This window comes from Sus scrofa, chromosome 13 (genome assembly GCF_000003025.6).
Source record: "Sus scrofa isolate TJ Tabasco breed Duroc chromosome 13, Sscrofa11.1, whole genome shotgun sequence".
NCBI lineage: Eukaryota > Metazoa > Chordata > Mammalia > Artiodactyla > Suidae > Sus > Sus scrofa.
Window position 1 is genome coordinate 196,066,373 of NC_010455.5, and position 19,658 is coordinate 196,086,030.

The following is a 19,658-nucleotide window of genomic DNA, read 5'->3' on the forward strand; positions in this document are numbered from 1 at the left end:
TAGGCAGGAATACTTACATCCAAGGGTTATTGAGAAGGTTGAGTACTTTAATGTAGATTTTAAAAAATCATTGTGTTTGGCAGGCTGGGTCCTACGAACAAATACTGATCTTTGCATCCCCCCATTCCCACTCCCATTCCCAAGACAGGGAAGAAGGGGCCGGCATCTCAGTTCCCCCCACCCTGCCCCGGGGACCCTGGAGCACTAGGTGGGACCCTATGACATCCGGTCCTCCACGATCCCTGCGGCCGGCCTCTAAGAGGGTCCTACAGGTAGGCCAGCGAGTCTCGGTTTTCTTTCTCCAGGCCTCCGCGCCTCCTTCTGCGGCGTACGCGGGGCAGTTCGGACGGAGCCTGCGGGCGCACTGTGCCTGGTCCCGCCCTTGGGCCTCATTATCTACATTTCCGCGTCAAGCCTGCCGAGAACTTGGCAGGCCCTCCCGCGGTGTTCCGGAACACTTTGTGCCCAGCGCCCGCCGGCCCGGCTCTCCTCCCTCCCGCCGGCGCCGCCTGGCCCGGACGCCCCGCGTAATCCGCCGGTTTGGGTCGGTGGACCCCAGGGACCACAGCCGGCATTTCCCCCCCCACCCCACGCACTTGTCTTCGGTTCCCCCGAAGCCAGGCTCTGCAATCTGCTCCTCCTCTTCGGGCTGGGTGTCCAAACGTGGGTTACACCGCGCGTAATCGAGAGGTTCAGAAAGATGCTGTGGCCCATTTTAAAACAAAGCCCAATTATTAGCTTTCGGCGGCTGTTTGTGCCGGTCCAGTGTCAGATCCCCTGAGCGCGGCGGACAACCAATACGCAAAAGAAAACAGTTGCAGCAAAAAGAAATCGGCTCTGGAGCCGCCTGATCCAGAGAACAATGCCTGCCCCGCGATGGTTCCCGTCCTGGCTGCCTAAGACTTAGCAATGCTCTGAGTCTCAGTCTCCTCTTCTGTGAAATGGGGATAACTGTGCGAGCCTGGCGATTCGGCACGTGGAGCGCTGCAGGTCGCAAAGACGTCAATGCTGAGTTCCACACCTCCGGGTCCCCACCGTCCCGCGGCCCCCACCTCGGCCTCGGCCCCGCCCCGGGGCGACGGGGCTCTACGCGCAGCGCTGGCTCCAAAGTGCGTCACCGGCACCGGCCGCGCTCCTCCAGCGGCCAGGGCGAGGCTGGCACGGGGCCAGCGGGCCCGGCCGGGGGTGCCGGACCGTCTCGGGGCGGGGACCCGGGCGGGAAGGGCGCTCAAGTTGCGCGGCTCGCGGCGCGCTGCTGGGGGCGCCCTCTGCGGCGGGCGGCGCGCCAGGGACCAGCCTCCGCAGCCTCGGAGCGTGAGAGGCTACACTTTCCCTTCGCCCCCCGCCCTCGTTTCCTCCCGCGCGGCCGCAGCGGAGATTTCCTCTCGGGGAAACTACGCGGATCCTTCCCGGGGCTCGTGGCCCCGCCCCAGTTCTCCGCCCCCTCCTCTCTGCTGGGGAGCCGGTGCCGGCCCGCGCCGGGGAGGAGGCTCTGGCAGCCTGGGCCAGGAGGTGGCAGGGGGCCGCGGATCCGCCGGCTACCGACTCGTCCTGCCATGTGACGCTGCCCTCCGCCCAGCGACCCCCGGCGCGCCCCTGGCCCGCGCTCGCGCTCCTTCGCGCTGCGCACCATGCTTCTGCCGGGACATGCGCGCCCACTGCCCGCGCCCCAGCCCGCACAGCATCCCGGCCTCCGCAGGCAGGTAGAGCCGCCCGGGCAGCTGCTGCGCCTCTTCTACTGCACTGTCCTGGTCTGCTCCAAAGAGATCTCAGCGCTCACGGACTTCTCCGGTAAGAATCGACCTCCCTCCCTGTGTGCCCCCGGCGCCGCCGTGCACCCAGCTGAACCCTAGGTTGAAGGGGGGCGGACGCCCGAGGGGTCAAGGCCGGGTTGGTTTAAAGTTGGGGCGCAATCAAAGCTGGTTTTCTTGCCCAGTGTGAAACCTTAGTATATGTAGCTGCGTGTGGGGTGGCAGCAGGGGATGCCCCACCCCCGAAGGAAGGGTCCATATGGTGTTTGGAGTTTCTCTTCCAGTGAGTTGACCTCGTCACTTTCCCAGTGGCAGGACCCGGCTCTGATGGGTGAGGGTCCGCTGGTAGCTCCTTAAGTTGATAAGCTGAGACCTGTGCCCCTCTTGGCGCTGTTGGTACACGTGTTGGTTCACGTTGCACTTGGTTTGCCATCCGCATAGTCTGAGTGTGCCCCGACCAGCCTCTCGGGTGCCCATGTAAGGAGACCAGCCCAGGAGACCCTTGACCTGAAGTCTATACGGACACGGGCTGGGAGGTCTGGTGGAGATGCAGTGGGAGATGAGTTAGAAGCTTACAGAACAGAGAGGAGACTCGGTAACCTCTCTTCACTAACCAAAAGTACCAGCATCTGCCCCTGGCAGCCCCAATGCCTTAACCAAAAATAACGACCTCCCCCCCACCCCCCAGTAATGGGTGAGGTTTTTCTTTTTGGTGACTGGGACCAAGGGCCCCGGCAGCTGATCTCGGTCAGTTCTGGGATGGTAGGTGTGGTGCTGCAAAGTGAGAGAAGTTTCTGGGTTGATGAGGGCTATAGGAGCTGAATTTTTACAGCCGGGCTTGCTTAGCCCAACAAGGTCCCTGTATCAGACCTGGGTTTCCCCCTGGCCAGGTTGGAGGCCTTTCACCCTTTCCTCACCCCTTCCCAGCCCAGGAAGCAGCCCTGAACCCCACGCTCCCCCTTCTCCAGCATCTTCTGCCAAGTCCATGCTCCTGTATCCCTGCCTCAGGGTCTTTTGCAATATAATCATGGTCACTCCTCAGCCCTATTGGTGCGGTAGACTCCTACATGGCAGGGGACCCTGGCAAAGCAGAGCTGAGTTGGGTTTCTAGTTTACTTACAGAGAATGTCATTGTTAGCTGAGAGCCCTTGGGTCAGAGGTTCTTTGCTTTGAATATTTAATATCAAGGCAGTGTTTCTACCTAGCAAAAGAAGCCAAGATATGCCTGTTTGGCAAGGAAACTGTGGTCCTTAAAATCCAGCACCAGAGGGTTAGAGCATTGTGGTAAATGTGCTGGGAAATGCTGAATTTCAAGTGCTATCGACTTTTGATTTTTTGTAAGAGAACTTTCTTGGCTGCTAGAAAAGTTCTGTCTTTGCTGATGTAAGCTATAGAAAGCAGTGCTGAATTCAGCCACCATCAGGCTCTGAATATTGTTAAGCAAAGAACTGAAAGCCGACAAGCCCTTCTTTTGTGACATCATTGTAACTGAACAAATATTGCTTGAGGTAAATTGCGGTGTAACCATTAGATTGTTTTCACAGATTATAGACCCTTAGCGTTTGTTTCTTTAGTGAAGCAGTTACAATCCTTGAAGCAGGCTGCAGGTTACCACCCCAGCCTGGGATTGTCTGTATGCAGCAACTGTTGTTACAGAGGGTGAAACTTGAGTTATCAAACTGGGATGCTCTGTCCTGGGAAATAGCTGTTTTCGTACATGGTTTTCTACATGAATAAATGATAAGAGGAATTTTCTTCTGCTTTCAATGGGAACCTACATTCCAGGGTTTAAAACTCCCCGAGCCAGTGTTTGATGGGAGGTGATATTGCCAGATCTAGCCACAAGGAGCTCCCATTTTTCCTCTGGTCAGCCTTACTCTGGAGATCTGAAGATCAGGGAGAAAGTGTCAGGGAGCCTCTTGGGGAGAGCGAAAGAAAAATAACCTCTTAAATCACAGACATGTCTAGATGGAAATTCTTTGTGTGGCATTCGGAAAATGTCAGAAAAGGCTCAACTGAGGAGAAAGATGAAGTCTTCCGAAGTTGATTGATTTGACTTGAGACTTAATTGACCTGTAGAGATCCCCTTACCATGTGACATACAGCATCCAGGAAAATTCCTGTGCTCTGAAGATGACAGTCTGAGTGTTCCCTTGAATGTTTTAGTTGAAGCAGTGGCTCTTGATCACGTGACTCCCCACTCCAGCCCACCCCTCTCCCATCCCTGTGGCCTCAGAGCCTGATGCCCTGTTTTCCTGGGGACAAGCGGTCCTGTTCCTTTTTATGAACTTGGAGGGCTGTGTAGAAATCAGTGCCTATAAAGAGACAGCGGACCCTCCCCCGTGGAGCTTGATGGCAATAGCTGAGCACTGGAGAGCAGCATCTGACCATGCAGTTACTTGCTTACTTTTCTAAACAAGGAAACATCAAAAACCGAGACAGAGGGAGGGTGGAGGGAACTTGGGACCCCCTTCAATCTTCGTGAAGAAGGATGGTGAATCCAGGTGAAAGAAAGTGCCAGAAGGAAAGAGGTCCCAGCCATTGTCTGTGCACTGTAGGGCCTCCTGGGAGATTAGCAGTGCAGAGTTTTTGGAAAGTTACTTAAGCCTTTCTCTCTTCTTTGCAGTTATTCCTTGAACCTTTTTCTGAGGCTGTCAGCTGGTGTAGTTTTCCTGGGTCATTGATTTTTTTTTTTTTTTTTTTTTTTTTTTTTTGCCCCGGGGATTCCAGCATCAAATCTCACTCTTAATCAGCCAGGGGCTGCATCAGAGACTCCTCCTCCTCCTCCACAGGCTCGTGACTGGTGCTAATCACCTACAAGCCGGCCAGGAAACAGGCTCCCTAAACACCCCCTTCCCTCTCCTCCCTGAAGACATTGAGATGCTGCCAGCGGCCACTGGAAGGCTATCATCACTGCATTAAAAACGCATCCCAGGAAGGCCAGAACAGTTCATACAAAATTAGTGCCTCTGATCCTTAATCCCAAACTTGAATGCACTTGGCTTTCACCCATTTTCCTCCTTGGGATCTGTTCTGTTCTTTTGACTGCATTCCCAAATTGAGGATTTGGCCTGAGAGGTCCAAACGGATCATTGATTTTTTTTAAATAGAAATATAATATCAGCATCATCTTTGTTCAAAGAACAAGGGAGGGGCGAGGGTAGAGGGGAGGGAGAGGTGCCTTTCTGGTTCCAGCCTTAAAAAGCTAAGGATCCTCTTTTGGTCCTGCTTTAAAGAGTGATGTTTCAGTGTCTCTGAACTTGCTTTGCCACATCCCGCAAGGCTTGTTCCTTTTTTACTCTCCGCTGAGAGCAAGAATCAGTCTTCTCTCTCTGCCCTTCGCTTTCTCTCTTCTGTTTTGTTTTTTCTGTCTTTTCTTTCTTCTCTAAGAAGTTCAAGGTGATTGATGGGCTAATGGGGAGGGAGGAGAGGAAAGGATGGAAAATTCATCAAGTTCCCACTTGGATCCCTAGAAAACTCCTGGCTTTTGACAAAGTGGTCGCGACCATATGTTTACACATTTGGTTTTACCCTGGAGCACGTAGTGGTGAGTGTGGGAAGCAGAAAGGAAAGGTGATGAGAAACAGGGACCTGGGGCAGCTTTTAAGGCCTTCCTTTTACTAAAGTGTCCCCAGATGTCAGTAAAGGGCACTGCATTGTGGGAGGGGGTCTCTGGGCAGAGGTCCTACCCTCTCACCCTGCCTTCAGTAGCCCAAGAACTGGGGCTTGTGATCAGATCATTTGCAGCCCAGTGACTCAAACTGAGCCTAGCTCCTTATTTCATTGACCAAGAATTTCTGAATGTAGAAAAATGGTCGTTCTGTTGATCTTGGGGGCTCAGGGATGGGAACTTGGTCCTGATGGAGCTGTCCGTTTCGGTTGGAGAGTGAACCTTCCAGTTCTGCTGCACGCTAGAATCGCTTGAGTCTAAACAAAGGTATGGATGCTCTAGCAGCAATGTAGGGCTCCTGATTTAATTGATCTGGGAGAGCCCGGTGTTGGTCTCTTTTTCAAAGCTCCCCAGGCAATTCTTTTTTCTTTTTTTACTTAATGATTTTTATTTTTTTCATTAGAGTTGGTTTGCAGTGTTCTGAAAATTTTCTACTCTACAGCAAAGTGACCCAGTCTCTCTCTCGTTCTCTCTCACACACACACACCTTCTTTTTCTCACGTTATCCTCCATCATGCTCCATCACCAAGTGACTAGATATAGTTCCCAGTGCTATACATCAGGATCTGATTGCTTGTCCACTCCAAAGGCAATAGTTTGCATCTATTAACCCCAGACTCCCAGTCCATCCCACTCCCTCCCCTCACTTGGCAACCACAAGTCTGTTCTCCAAATCCATGAGTTTCTTTTCTGTGGAAAGGTTCACTTGTGACATATATTAGATTCCAGATATAAGTGATACCATGCGGTATTTGTCTTTCTCTTTCTGATTTACTTCACTTAGTATGAGAGTCTCTAGTTCCATCCATGTTGCTACAAATGGCATTGTTTTGTGCTTTTTAATGGCTGAGTAGTATTCCATTGTGTATATGTACCACATCTGCTTAATCCATTCATCTGTCAATGGACTTTTAGGTTGTTTCCATGTCTTGGCTATTGTGAATAGTGCTGCAATGAACATATGGGTGCATGTGTCTTTTTCAAGGAAAGGTTTGTCCGGATATATGCCCAAGAGTGGGATTGCTGGGTCATATGGTAGGTAGTTCTATATTTAGTTTTTCGAGTACCTCCATTCTGTTTTCCATAGTGATTGTACCTTTTTTCTTTTTTTAGCCACTCCATGGCATATGGATCAGATCCAAGCCACAGTTGTGAGCTACACTGCAGCTGTGGCAATGCCAGATCCTTAACCCACTGTACCGAGCCTGGGATCAAACCCATGTCTCAGCACTCCAGACGTGCTGTGGATACCATTGTGCCACAGCAGGAGCTCCAAAGCTCCCCTGACAATTTTAGTGTGCAGAGTTGAGAACCATTGCTCTGGTATTAAGAGGACAAGGCTGCCTCCTGCCCCTGTAGTCAGTTCACCTAGAGGCACCTGGGAAAGATGGGGGTCTCCCTGCTCCCGGCCCCTCTCAACCAGAGCTCACCACTGGGGTGACCGGGATGTGTTTTCCCAGCTCTCAGTGTGTGACTGTATCTCAGCACACATGTATGCACACACTTATACATACGTGCACCTGTGCCTGCGTGCACACACACAGCTCTGCCTTTTATTATGCCTCCATCCCATCATCCTTTGCTTCAGGACTGTCCTTACTTTCAAAACTTTTATGGAGCAAAAAGTCAGCTTGTAACCAAAGAAAAACAAAGCGAATGTCTGAAGGAGTTGTCCAGCTGTCAGAGAAGAAGAGCGATGAACAGTAAGCATCTCAAACGGTTAGTCTGTTTCCATGGAAAGTAACTACATTTGTAAAGTGTTCTGCCGGCTCTTTCTCTAGCTGAGAAAGAGGAGTCTGGGCAAGCGAGTGGTCCTTTATTGATGGTTTTGGTCTCCCAGGCGTTTTATTGGAAAGGGCAGCCTAGCAGCCGTTTCAAGGAAGGAACAGAAAGAAAGGCAGCGAGTAAAAAGTAGTTGATCACAGTGTTATCTGATTTCAGGCTCGTAGCAACCCTGTGACACAGTAAGTAGGGTGTGTGTGGGGAGGTCACTTTACAGATGAGCCGCCCCACTCTCAGAGGGGCCTAGCTAACTTGCCCAAGACCCTTCAACTAGGAAGCAGAGCAGAGGCAGACCCTAATGTGAGCCCAAGGGTGGGGCCAAACTGGAGGACTTGATCTGTGCAGGTGCTGAGTGGGGGACAAAGCCAGAAAAAGGGTGCTATAATTGGCCTAGCCTTCCTAAATAGTTCTTGGATCGACCTTGGCAATCTCAATTGCCCTCTAAGTAGACTGACCTTTGCCCATTCCTTCCTTCAGCATCTTCCCATCACTGCCCACCCAAAGTAGATGCACACGCAGGGCGATCAGAGGATATAAGAGAAAACATTAGACGTTCTGTTCTTTTCTATTTGTTTCTTTTCTGTCAAAAAAAAGGAGGGGGGGGCTGTGTTTTGCCTGTAGTTAACATGTAAGTTGACAATAGAACAGTACATACTTTCTAAATAAATTATGGACATTGGAGATGTATTCTCAAGATGTTTTTACTGATGGGGTGTTTATGATTCTAAAAATTTAGAGGCCACTGTTCTTCTCAGCCATCCTGTCAGCATCTTTAAAATTCTTGAAAAAGCACCACTTTGGGGGTAATGTACACTGTAAGAACAACCGCTCCCCTGTAACCCACCCCTATCCCCACCTTGCCCTGTACCCCAGTTGCACAACCATTGGTGAAATTCAGAGACAGGATATGAATCCAGTAAGTGGTTTCCCAAAAATCCATACTCCTATCATTCAAGCTAAGTAATGAAGGTGGAAGCTTGGGGCAAGGCTCTGTAAACTTTTTTTTTTTTTTTTTTTTTTTTTTTTTTGTCTTTTTGCTATTTCTTGGGCCGCTCCCGCGGCATATGGAGTTTCCCAGGCTAGGGGTCTAATCGGAGCTGTAGCTGCCAGCCTACGCCAGAGCCACAGCAACGCGGGATCCGAGCCGCGTCTGCAACCTACACCACAGCTCACGGCAACGCTGGATCGTTAACCCACTGAGCAAGGGCAGGGATCGAACCCGCAACCTCATGGTTCCTAGTCGGATTCGTTAACCACTGCGCCACGACGGGAACTCCGGCTCTGTAAACTTTTATGGCACTTGGCCACTATTTGAAGGAGACTAGGGTGTTTGTATCTTTCTGGAAGGAAATAGCATAATGACATTAGTCCTAGAGTCTCCTAAATTTTAGCACTGGATGGTGACTCTTAAATAGGAGGGTGGCTCATCAAACGACTCTAATCTGTTTTCTCTAAGCTTCTTTTTTCCCCCAAGGAGGGTCTCTAATTCTGCTACCCTTTAGCTGGCCCCAGGGTGTGCACCATCTCAGTTTAAATTCTGACCCAGCATAGGGGATAACTTCTTTCTTTGGTTACCTCAGCACAAGTAAGAGACATTAGTGAATTAAAGGCACTACAGTGTGTCAAGCATGTAGAGCACTCTGTGCCACACAAAGTTCTAAGAACTTCATGTTTATCAACTCATTTAATCTTCACAACCCTATGAAGGGGATACGGTTATGATAAGGTAAAAAAAATGGAGGCAAGAAAGTTTAAGTAACTTTGGGGGATTTGAACCCAGGCAGCTTCTCTAATACTAAAACAAATTAATTTCAGGTTGTTTAAAGCAATGCCACTGCTGTGATAGTTATCTCTTAATCTCCCAGATGCAAATTTTCCCAGGGTTTATAGGTATTGTCCATTCCAAGTTGTGTCTAAAGATATCACCATTCAGCCCTAAATAACTGATTATGATATAGGAGCTAGAATCCATTTCTGCAAATCTGGTGGAACTAGTGTTCTAAAATTATTTCCCCCAAAAAATACCTAGATCTACTGAATAAAATATAATAAGCATCCTTTAAATGCATGATTGAGTGACTAAGTGGAAGGAGTAGCAAGGGAACAAAAATGAAGAAGAATCAGAGAACCAAAGAAGTTAGCTGGCACTGACCCTATGGCTACACTGGGGCCTTTGATGGTCTTTAAACCACTTTAAAACCAGGATTTAATAGGTACACAAAGACAAGGGACAAGGCATTAGACCAATGTCAAGTGAGGAATTGGAATAAAGATCTCCATATAAGATCAGGACCTGGAAGGGCTAAGCATTCATAAAAGTATGCATGAGAAACAAATCGACCTTCCTGCAAAGAAAGATGACAAAGAAACATCTTAGCCTGGGTTCGAAATTGGAGGAAAAAATAATCTCCCTTGAGAATAAGTAACCATAATTCTGCCATTTCAAGAGTCTGGGTTTTGAATTCACTTTACCTTTACCAGGAAACCCAAGTGGAGAAACTAAAAATGTTCCCAGGGTATGTGAAAAAGGCACACAAATACCTCCTGCATAGAAACATAGGCCCCACAAGATTCCCATAGATAAAATTCTGATCGTGAACACACAATCCAAAATTACATTACATGAACAATAGCACCAAAACAACAGAATTTTTAATAAATAAAAGAGAACATAAAACACAAAAAAATAAAAGAGGGAATATAAAATATGAGGAAGAAATGAAAGGCTATCAAGAAAGAAGTCTTTTTTTTTTTTTTCTTTGTATGGCCATATTCGTGGCATATGGAGATTCCCAGGCTAGGGGTCAAATCGGAGCTACAGCTACTGGCCTATACCACAGCCACGGCAACTCTAGATCTGAGCTACATCTGTGACCCACAGCTCATGGCGATGCCAGATCCTTAACCCACTGAGCAAGGCCAAGGATCGAACCCGAAACCTCATGGTTCTAGTTGGATTCACTTCTGCTGTGCCACAACAGGAACTCCAGAGCAGGCATATTTTTTAAAGAACCAATGTATCTAATAACATAAAAAATATATTCCTAGGAGTCCAAAGCTTGATGGATGGGTTAGATATAGCTGAAGATAGAAATAGTGAACTGGAAAATAAAGCTGGAGAAATTGTCCTGAATGTAGCAAAAGAGATAAAGACATGGAAAAAAAGTTTATAAGATGTGGAGGGTGAGATGAAGGCTTAAAGAATAGCTGCTCAATATTCTAGAAAGAGAACATAGGGAAAATGAGGGAGAGGCAGCACTTAAAGTGACAATTCCTTCGAGGCAGTTTTCAAGAGTTGATAAAAGATTCAGTTTCAAGCATCCCAAGGAAGATAAATAACAATAATTTGTACCTGTCATCTTAAAATTATAAAATACTAAAACAAAGTGGCAGTCTTAAGACAATCAGAACGCAAAAATTTTTTCATCTGTAAAGGCTTTGCCATGACAGTATAAGCCAGAAGCCAGTGAAATATTTGCCAGGTTTGGGGGTGGGGCAAAATCTGTCAGTGCAGAGCTATATACCCAGCTAAACTATCTTCAAGCATGCATGTGAAATAAGGGCAAGTGTACTACTAATAAATCCTACTGAAAGAACTATTAAAGGGTACACTTCCTGAAGAAAGACACTGGGTCTAGAAGGAAGGACTGAGATATGAAGAAAATGAGCAGGAGTTCCCTTGTGGTGCAGCAGAAACAAATCTGCCTAAGAACCATGAGATTTGGGTTTGATCCCTGGCCTCACTCAGTGGGTTAAGGATCTGGTGTTGCCATGAGCTGTGGTGTAGGTGGCAGATGTGGCTTGGATCTGGCGTTGCTGTGGTGTAGGCCAGCAGCTGTAGCTCCAATTGGACCCCCAGCCTGGGAACCTCCATATGCCATGGGTGCAGCCTTTAAAAAAAGAAAGAAAGAAAAGAAAATGAGCAAAGACATGGTATAATTTCTAATGCACTTTACTACATTTCTTGCTGTCTTCCTTCTTAGAGAGTGCCATCTCCTTGTCTTGAGAGAGATGTTCTCTGAGATATTTTGTCTTTTGGCAGCTAAAATCAGGAGTTTTATTAATCCAGTTGAACTCTTCCTCAGCCTCAGGTACCCAAGACTTCCCCAGGTGGGCATTATTTCCATCATGGTCACACAGTGGAAGATTTATGTGAAAGAACAGGAACTATTCTCAAGTCTTTCAGTTATCAGGTGCTGTGCTAGGTGTCATATAGGCCTACTCTAAAGAGTCAGTTCTGTCCTGGCAAAGCTTCCTTCTCAGTGGTTTCATGGTCACACAGATAACAAAGCAGTTTTGAGGGATGAAGCTAGATTTGGCAGGTTACGTTCTCCAAATGGTGTCCAAACCACAGGGCTCGGAATTGAGGGTTTAGTAGCGTACCCAGATGAGACCTACCAAGATGGACCAGTGGCACAATGGATGATGCATCTGACTACGGATCAGAAGATTCATGGACCTACCAGACAGCATCGCTCATGCATAGATTTGACATCCCCACACCTCCCTTTCTGGACCCCCATGTCATTTGCTCAGCTCTGGCTCCTGAAGTTGAATTTCTCCTGCATCACCAAGTTAGGGAATGAAGTGATGCTGAGAGCCAAGTTTTCCACCCACCCTGAATCAGGCAGACATTAAAATTCAAAACTCAGGCCACTGAATCTGAAATGTATGTTTGCAAACTGTCTGATTTCATGTCTGCCTTAGATGTCCCGTGCATACCAATCGCCTCATTTGAGGTTGGAGGAGCAGGGAGGAAGGAACCTAAGCATGATCTCCAAAACAAATCTTGAATTCGGATGAGGATAATAGAATGTAATCCCGTTTCAAGTCTGTCAGCATTCCTTTGATGATTACAAATGAGTCCCTTTGCCCCTGCAGCGTGGGGGAATAATCTGGATAAAATAACCCTTTTTGTCTGCGAGGGCCGGAGCGATGCATACTGGGGACAGCTTTCAGAGTAGTGTTTCAGAGTCTGAGAAGGGTGCTCTGCGACCAAGTCTGCCTTTCTCTCATCTTAGAAGAGTTTTCACTCTTTTCATGTTCAGCGGCTTCCAAAGTTCTCAGGCTTAAAAATCATAAATCATTGCACTGTACCCTGGAACGAGAGTACCCAGGGTCACGGAGCCCTTTTTCCTCTGTTTGTTCATTGGGAGACAGGTGGCGATGAGAACGCATGATCTTATCTAGAAGGCCAATTTGTACAGCTTTTGAGGACTGCGCCTGAAGGAGTGCACGCAATTATAATCCCCTTTGTAGTAAAAAAAAAAAAAAAAAGTATATGACCCAAGTTCAGGCTCACACATCACTTTCTTGTCCATTTGATGGTGAAGCTAAGCGACAGTTGTTTTTATTTTATTTTATTTTATTATTATTTTTTTGCTTTTCAGGGCTGCGCCCACGGCATATGGAAGCTCCCAGGCTAGGGATCGAATTGGAACTATAGCTGCCAGCCTACACCACATCCACAGCAACGCAGGATCCGAGCCGAGACCATGACCGACACCACAGCTCATGGTAATGCCAGATCTTTAACTCACTGAGCGAGGCCAGGGATCAAACCCGCATCCTCATGGATCCTAGTTTGGTTCATTAACCTCTGAGCCATGAAGGGAACTCCCAAGGGACAGTTGTTTTTAAACACCTTCCTCTATTGTGTGAGGCCTAAACCACCTTCCAGAGTTAACAATGCAGAGTTCCTGCTGTGGCTCAGCAGGTTAACAATCCAACTAGCATCCACGAGGACATGAGTTTCCACGAGGACACAGGTTTGATCCCTGGCCTTGATCAGTGGGTTAAGGATCTGGTGTAGCCATGCGTTGCAATGTAGGTCACCGATGCAGCTGTGCCTGCGGTGTAGGCTGGCAGCTGCAGCTGTGATTTGACCCCTAGGCTAGAAGCTTCCATATGTCGTGGGCGCAGCCCTAAAGAGACAAACAAAGTTAACAATGCCAGATGCTTTGTGGGCAGGTCAGACCAGATGCAAAGACAGCCCCATCCACAGCCTTGGGATGAGAAGCTGGGTCCAAGTTCCCCAGAACCACAGGACTCACTTGTGTGGAGTCAGTCGTACAGCCTGTGGTCTTCTCTGTTTTGCTTCTTTAAACCTGAGTTCAAGTCTAAAGTTCCCTCTCTTCTGAGTTACTTTTTTTTTTTTTTTAAGCAAGGGAGCCCCAGGACTTTTCCCTCCAAGATTATGTGTAAACAGTGTTATGACTCCCTAAAGCCATAAACCAGAGCTTTGAGAAAAAGTCTCCTTTGTCTCCCACTCTGTTTATCTCTGGCCATTCAAGGTGAGTTAGTTGGGCTTGTCTGTCTTCACCAAAAATGCCCTATGGTCCTTATAGGGCATGGCTGTCTTTAGTCCGTGAAAATTTTGTTCGTTCCTAACATTTAGGCTAACCCAATGATTCTTGATATTGTGCTTGGTGGAATGTCAGGCAGAGAAAGACAAGTACTGTCTAATATCACTTATATGTGGAATCTAAGAAATAAACCAAATGAAATGTATAGACAAAACAGAAACAGACCAGGCATAGAAAGCAAACTAGTGGTTACCAAGGGGAAGGGAAGCGGGGAGGGACAAATTAGGGGCATGGGATGAACAGATACAAACTACTGTATATCAAAGAGATAAGCAACAAGGATTTACTGTATAGCCCTGGAAATTATACTCATTAGCTCGTAATAACTGATAACGGAATGTACTTTGCAAAAAACCCGAATCACTTTGCTGCACCCTGAACCAACCAAATGTTGAACATCAACTCTACCTCAGTTAACAAAAAAATTTTTTGGAGTTCCCATGGTGGCTCAGTGGGTTAAAGACCTGACATAGTCTCCATGAAGATGTGGGTTCAATCCTTGGGGAGGGAGTTAAGGATCTGTTGCCGAAAGCTGCATAGGTCGCAGATGTGGCTCAGATCTGGCATTGCTGTGGCTGTGGCATAGGCTAGAAGCTGCAGCTCTGATTTGACCCCTAGCCTGGGAACTTACATATGTTGCCTGTGTGACCATTAAAAAAAAATTTTTTTTTTTAAATAAACCAATGATTTTCAACCCAGGGAGATTTTTGTCTCCCCAGGAATATTTGGCAATGTCTGGAGGCAATTCTGTTTGCCACAGCTAGGGGTGCTGCTGGCATCTAGTGAGTAGAAGCCAGGGATGCTGCGAAACATCCTAAATACAAGGCACAGGATGTCCCCCAGAGCAGGGAATAATCTGGACCTCATTCCTCAGGCCGAGGTTGAGGAATGCTGGGTCTGGCCAGCCCACATGTCCTGGTTTTATTTTCTACATGTTTGGAATCTGAAGAAGGTGGGAAAAATTTTTTAAAAACCAAGGCTGAGTCTAGAAAATTTAGAGATGGCTCCATGACGCTCTTCTCAAGGCCCACTTGCCTCCTGCAGCTGCCAAGGAGTCTTCAGTTCCTCAAAGCCAAGGTCAATGCAGGCACTGCTGTACCTCCTCACACTCTCTCATCAGGAGGGTTTATTCAGGCCCCCGTACCTCCACCTTCCTCTGTGGAACTTGCCTCTGTCTTTGGCCCTTTGGTCTTCCTCATTTCAAGCTCAAATACTCACCATCATTCATATCGATGTGAAATATCCCTCTGGATGGAGAGGTGTTCAGACTTGACGTTGGTGGCTTGCTTGCAATTCGAGGATGTACTTGCAGCACCTCTCAATTATGTCACAACTTTAGTGAAACAACCCTGGGGTGGGGATGGGGGCTGCAATTTCATTTGAATTTTTTTGTGGCAGGGGGAGCTATGTGGAAGTTCCCAGGCCAGGGATTGAACCCTCACCATAGCAGTGACCTGAGCAGCGCCAGTGACAACACCGGATCCTTAATCCATGGCACCATAAGAGAACTGACTTGAATTCATTTTTTAAACTTTTTTTTTTTTTTTTTTTTCTGTTTTGGCCACCCCTCGGCATATGGAGTTCCCAGGCCAGGGATCAGATCCAAGTCGCAGCGGCAACCTACTCTGTGACTACGGCAATGATGGATCCTTTAATCCACTGTGCTGGGCAGGGGATTGAACCTGTGTCCTGGAGCTACAGAGATGCTGCTGATCCGTTGCCCCATTAAAGGAGCAAGCAAGTCTTGAAGACCTTGCGCAGATCTGCTTTTCTTTGGCTCCTCCCACTGCCAGCTCCTCCGTTCCTGCTTCTGGTTTGTCCTGCACCCTCTCTATTCCTTCCACCTGTGCACCCACAGACTGAGACCTAGGTACCCGCTGCTATTTCTGTGCCTCTCTGTGCTCTATGTTATACACTCTCTAAAGAGACCTGTTCAAAGACGATGCTAATTGCATGGCTGTGCAGTGCTGATTCAGTGCAACCCTGTTCACTCCTCTGTCCCCAACGCCTTCACCTCATCAGGCCACATTTGAAGCTCCTGGGGTCATGGGATTGGGCACCATTGCAGTGCCCACACTGAGTAGAAGGAGAATCACATGGATTCCTCTAAAATGATCCTTCCCACCCCTGCTCAGAAGCCACCAGCCCGGAGGCCAGCCACCCACTGTCAGAGCTTGCCTCCCTCCGCCACCCTCCTTCCCAACAGGTTGCAACTCTCGTTAAAATATTTCTTTCCTTCTGCCAAACAACAGCAAAAATATAGTATTGTTTCCAAAAGAGCGAGCAAGGGCACCAGCAGGAATGGGTGTGCAGTATTTGTACAGTTTTGTGACTCAGTACATCTGAATCTCCAAGCATTTTAAGAGCTTTGTCCAAAAAAAAAGGTCTATTGTGTGGCTCTTGGCACCGAAAAAATAGGCCTGTCAGAACCCTGTTTCAGATTTAATTTTAAAGTGGGTGATGGAAGAATGCTGTCCAACAGGAGGCTTGGCTGTTTTTTTCTCATTTCTGCCCATTCTGGTGTGAGAGAGCTCGAGTTTTCAGAACCGGTCCGTATCAAGAGATCCAAGCACCTTTCCTCGACACCTTCCTTAAGACATCACATTCCTACGCCAAGTAAAGTGTGTCGTTAAAATGAATAGGACTTCCTTCGATAAAAGGAAAAACAGGAGTTCCCATTGTGGCTCAGCAGTAACGAAATCAACTAGTATCCATGAGGATGCGGGTTCGATCCCTGGCCTCGTTCAGTGGGTCAAGGATCCCGATTGGCCGTGAGCTGTGGGTAGGTCGCAGACACGGCTCAGATCTGGCATTGCTGTGCCTGTGGCGTAGGCCGGCAGCCGTAGCTTTGATCCCTAGCCTGGGAACTTCCATGTGCCACAGGTGCAGCCCTACCAAAAAAAATAAAATAAATAAAAACATATTTGACTATATATATATTTGATTATTTGACTATCGTTGTGGATGTGTATATATTTATAGACATACAGACTATATTCTTGCAGGATTTTTTTTTTCAGGACACTTAGAGAATTATTTTTTCTAAGTTAAAGTATAATTGATTTAGATGTTTGAAGTGTACGCAAAGTGATTCATATATATAGTCATATATATATATATATATATATGCATGAAGAATATATGCATATATTCTTTTTCAGGTTCTTTTCCATTATAGGTTATTACAAGATCCTAAATACAGTTCCCTTTGCTATACAGTAGGTCCTTGTTATTTACATGTTTTATTTTTTATTTTTTAATTTTTTCCTTTTTTTATTACTCAAATGAATTTATCACATCTGTAGGTGTATAATGATCATAACAGTCTGATTTCACAGGATTTCCATCCCACAGCCCAGGCACATTCCCCCCAGCCCCCAAACTGTCTCCTCCGGAGACTATAAGTTTTTCAATGTCTGTGAATCAGCATCTGTTCTGCAAAGAAGTTCATTGTGTCCTTTTTTCAGATTCCACATGTCAGTGAAAGCATTGGATGTTGGTGTCTCATTGTATGGCTGACTTCACTCAGCATGATAGTCTCTAGGTCCATCCACGTTACAAAAAATGCTGGTATTTCATTCTTTTTAATGGCTGAGTCATATTCCATTGTGTATATATACCACATCTTCTGGATCCACTCCTCTGTTGATGGACATTTAGGTTGTTTCGGCTATCACAAATAGTGCTGCAATGAACGCTGGAGTACATGTGTCTTTGCGAGTCTGGGTAGATGCCCAGGAGTGAGATTGCTGGATCAAATGATAATTCTATGTTTAGTTTTCTGAGGCATCTCCATACTGCTTTCCCCAGTGGTTGCACCAACTGACAATCCCACCAACAGTGTACTAGGGTTCCTTTTTCTCCACACCCTCTTCAGCACCTTTTGTTTGTAGACTTTTGGATGATGGCCATTCTGGCTGGTGTAAGGTGGTACCTCATCGTGGTTTTGATTTGCATTTCTCTAATAATGAGTGACGTTGAACATCTTTTCATGTGTTTTTTGGCCATCAGTATGTCTTCTTTGGAGAATTTACCTGTTTTATATATAGAGGTGTGTATCTATTAATCTCAAATTCCCAATTTATCCCTCCCCCTCCCTTTCCCCTTTGGTAACTATAAGTTTATTTTCTATGTCTGAGTTTATTTCTGTTTGTTTCAACACACTTTTGACAATAAAGGCTTAGAGACATTATCGATTTTCCCAAATGCTTCATGCATTTGGTATTTACTTTTCAAATAGATGTTATAAAAAATAAGCAGAAAAGGAGTTCTCGTTTTGGCTCAGCAGTAATGAACCCTACTAGTACCCATGAGGACACAGGTTCGATCCCTGGCCCCTCTCAGTGGGTTAAAGGATCCGGTGTTGCCAAGAGCTGCAGTGTAGGTCAAAGATGCAGCTCAGATCCCACATTGCTGTGGCTGTGGTGTAGGCGACAGCTGCTACAGCTCCGATTCAGTCCCTAGCCTGGGAACTTCTGTATGCTGCAGGTGCGGCCCTAAAAAGAAAACGAAAAAAAAATTAAGGGAACCGAAGCATCATTTTCAACCCTTGGATTCAGCTGAACTAGGAGTAGGGGGTACCTCTGGGCTGGGAAGCTCTCTCACGATGTTGCCACGACATGGGAGTGACTTTCTACCCAAACCAGTTCTGGGGGCCCTGCCTCAATGCCACTGGTCCTCAGCAAAACAACGTGTATTTCCTTCTTCCTGGTTTCTTAAAAACTCCCTTGAAGACCTGGTCGGTGACTGAATTATATATTTTTTTTTCTTTCTTTCTTTCTTTTCATTTAGAAAGTGGGGGACCAGGAGGCACTCTGTTCCGCAGAACAAAGGCGCCAAGGCTTTAACCCACATGACTTTTATTAAGGAAGGTGATGAGATTATTATTAGTGGGATTAAGGAAGGTGACAAGATTAGCGGGCAGGAACAGGCATAGGCAATAATGAGGTTATCTTCTTAGTGACACAAGGGGGTATCCTTAGGACATAGTGCAGCAGTTTATAGAATAACCTGGTTAATATATAATCCTTCATCTTGTTTTTGAAGGAGACTCTCTACTTTAGAACTCTGCGTCCATCATATTTGCCTTCTGCAGAGTTCAGCTGTTCCGTGGTCTCACCATCACCCCCTTTTTTATGTGTTTGTTCATAAAGACAATCATTGTAAATTTTGATTGTAGGGCGTTCATTGGGTTTCTATGGATCAACCCATAATTCTGCAGAAGTATTAGGTGGCATGGATGGCAGTTTGAGATACTGAGAGTTTTACTTTTAAAATGTCAAATACGGAGTTCCCTTCATGGCTCCGCAGTAACGGACCCAACGAGGATCCCTGAGGATGTGGGTTCGATCCCTGGCCTCTCTCAGTGGATTAAGGATCTGGCATTACCAGTGAGCTGTGGTGTAGGTCACAGACATGGCTTGGACCTGGTGGTGTTGTGGCTGTGATGGGCAGCTACAGCTCTGATTTGACCCCTAGCCTGGGAACTTCCATATACAGTGGGTGCCCCCCCCCAAAAAAAAGACCAAAAAAAATGTTTGGTCAAATGTTTGTGATTCAGTCTCACAGATTGGGTTCAAATTGCAGTGCTGAGTGTTAGGTTGTAAATTTCTGTTCTTATCTTTATTAATATTCAGCAAGCTGTGAGGAATGGACATGGCAAGACTGTATCTACACTTTCGTGGGCTCTGGGGAAGGGTCAATTTGATGCAGTCACAGGAGCCTGAGAACCTTAGGAGAAAGCATTAAGCATTTCTCACTGCAGGGCATCTGGGGTCTGGGGCTGATGCCACTGCATACAAGATCCTTCCTTGATTGGATTTTAATACAATTATCACCAGGGAATTAAGTCACAAAAGGACAATATACAGACTTCAGAACAGAGCTGTCCAATAGAAATATGATGTAATCCACATAGTTAATATTAAATATGATAGTAGCCACCACATTAGAAAAAGTGAAAGAGGAGAAATGAATTTCCACAGGAAATTTTATTTAACCCAATGTGTATTATTTCCACATTAATTAGTGTTTTAAAAATTATTGATGAGATGGGATTTTTGTTTGTTTTTTGCTTTTGAAGACTTGGAA

At 46.6% G+C, this 19,658-nt stretch overlaps 1 protein-coding gene across 3 annotated transcripts in view; it reads left to right on the forward strand.

Annotated features, from left to right (window-relative positions):
* The window catches only part of EVA1C (eva-1 homolog C), a 105,031-nt gene continuing 86,643 nt past the window's right edge, over window positions 1,271–19,658 (forward strand). For 2 of the 3 annotated variants that reach the window (XM_021070918.1, XM_021070919.1), the window contains exon 1: window positions 1,453–1,791. In XM_021070918.1, coding sequence (XP_020926577.1) covers window positions 1,632–1,791 — 160 coding nt within the window. In that variant the 5' untranslated portion in view covers window positions 1,453–1,631. Of the gene's footprint in view, window positions 1,792–19,658 lie in introns of all 3 variants that reach the window. The other variant, XM_021070917.1, reaches the window with a different exon arrangement.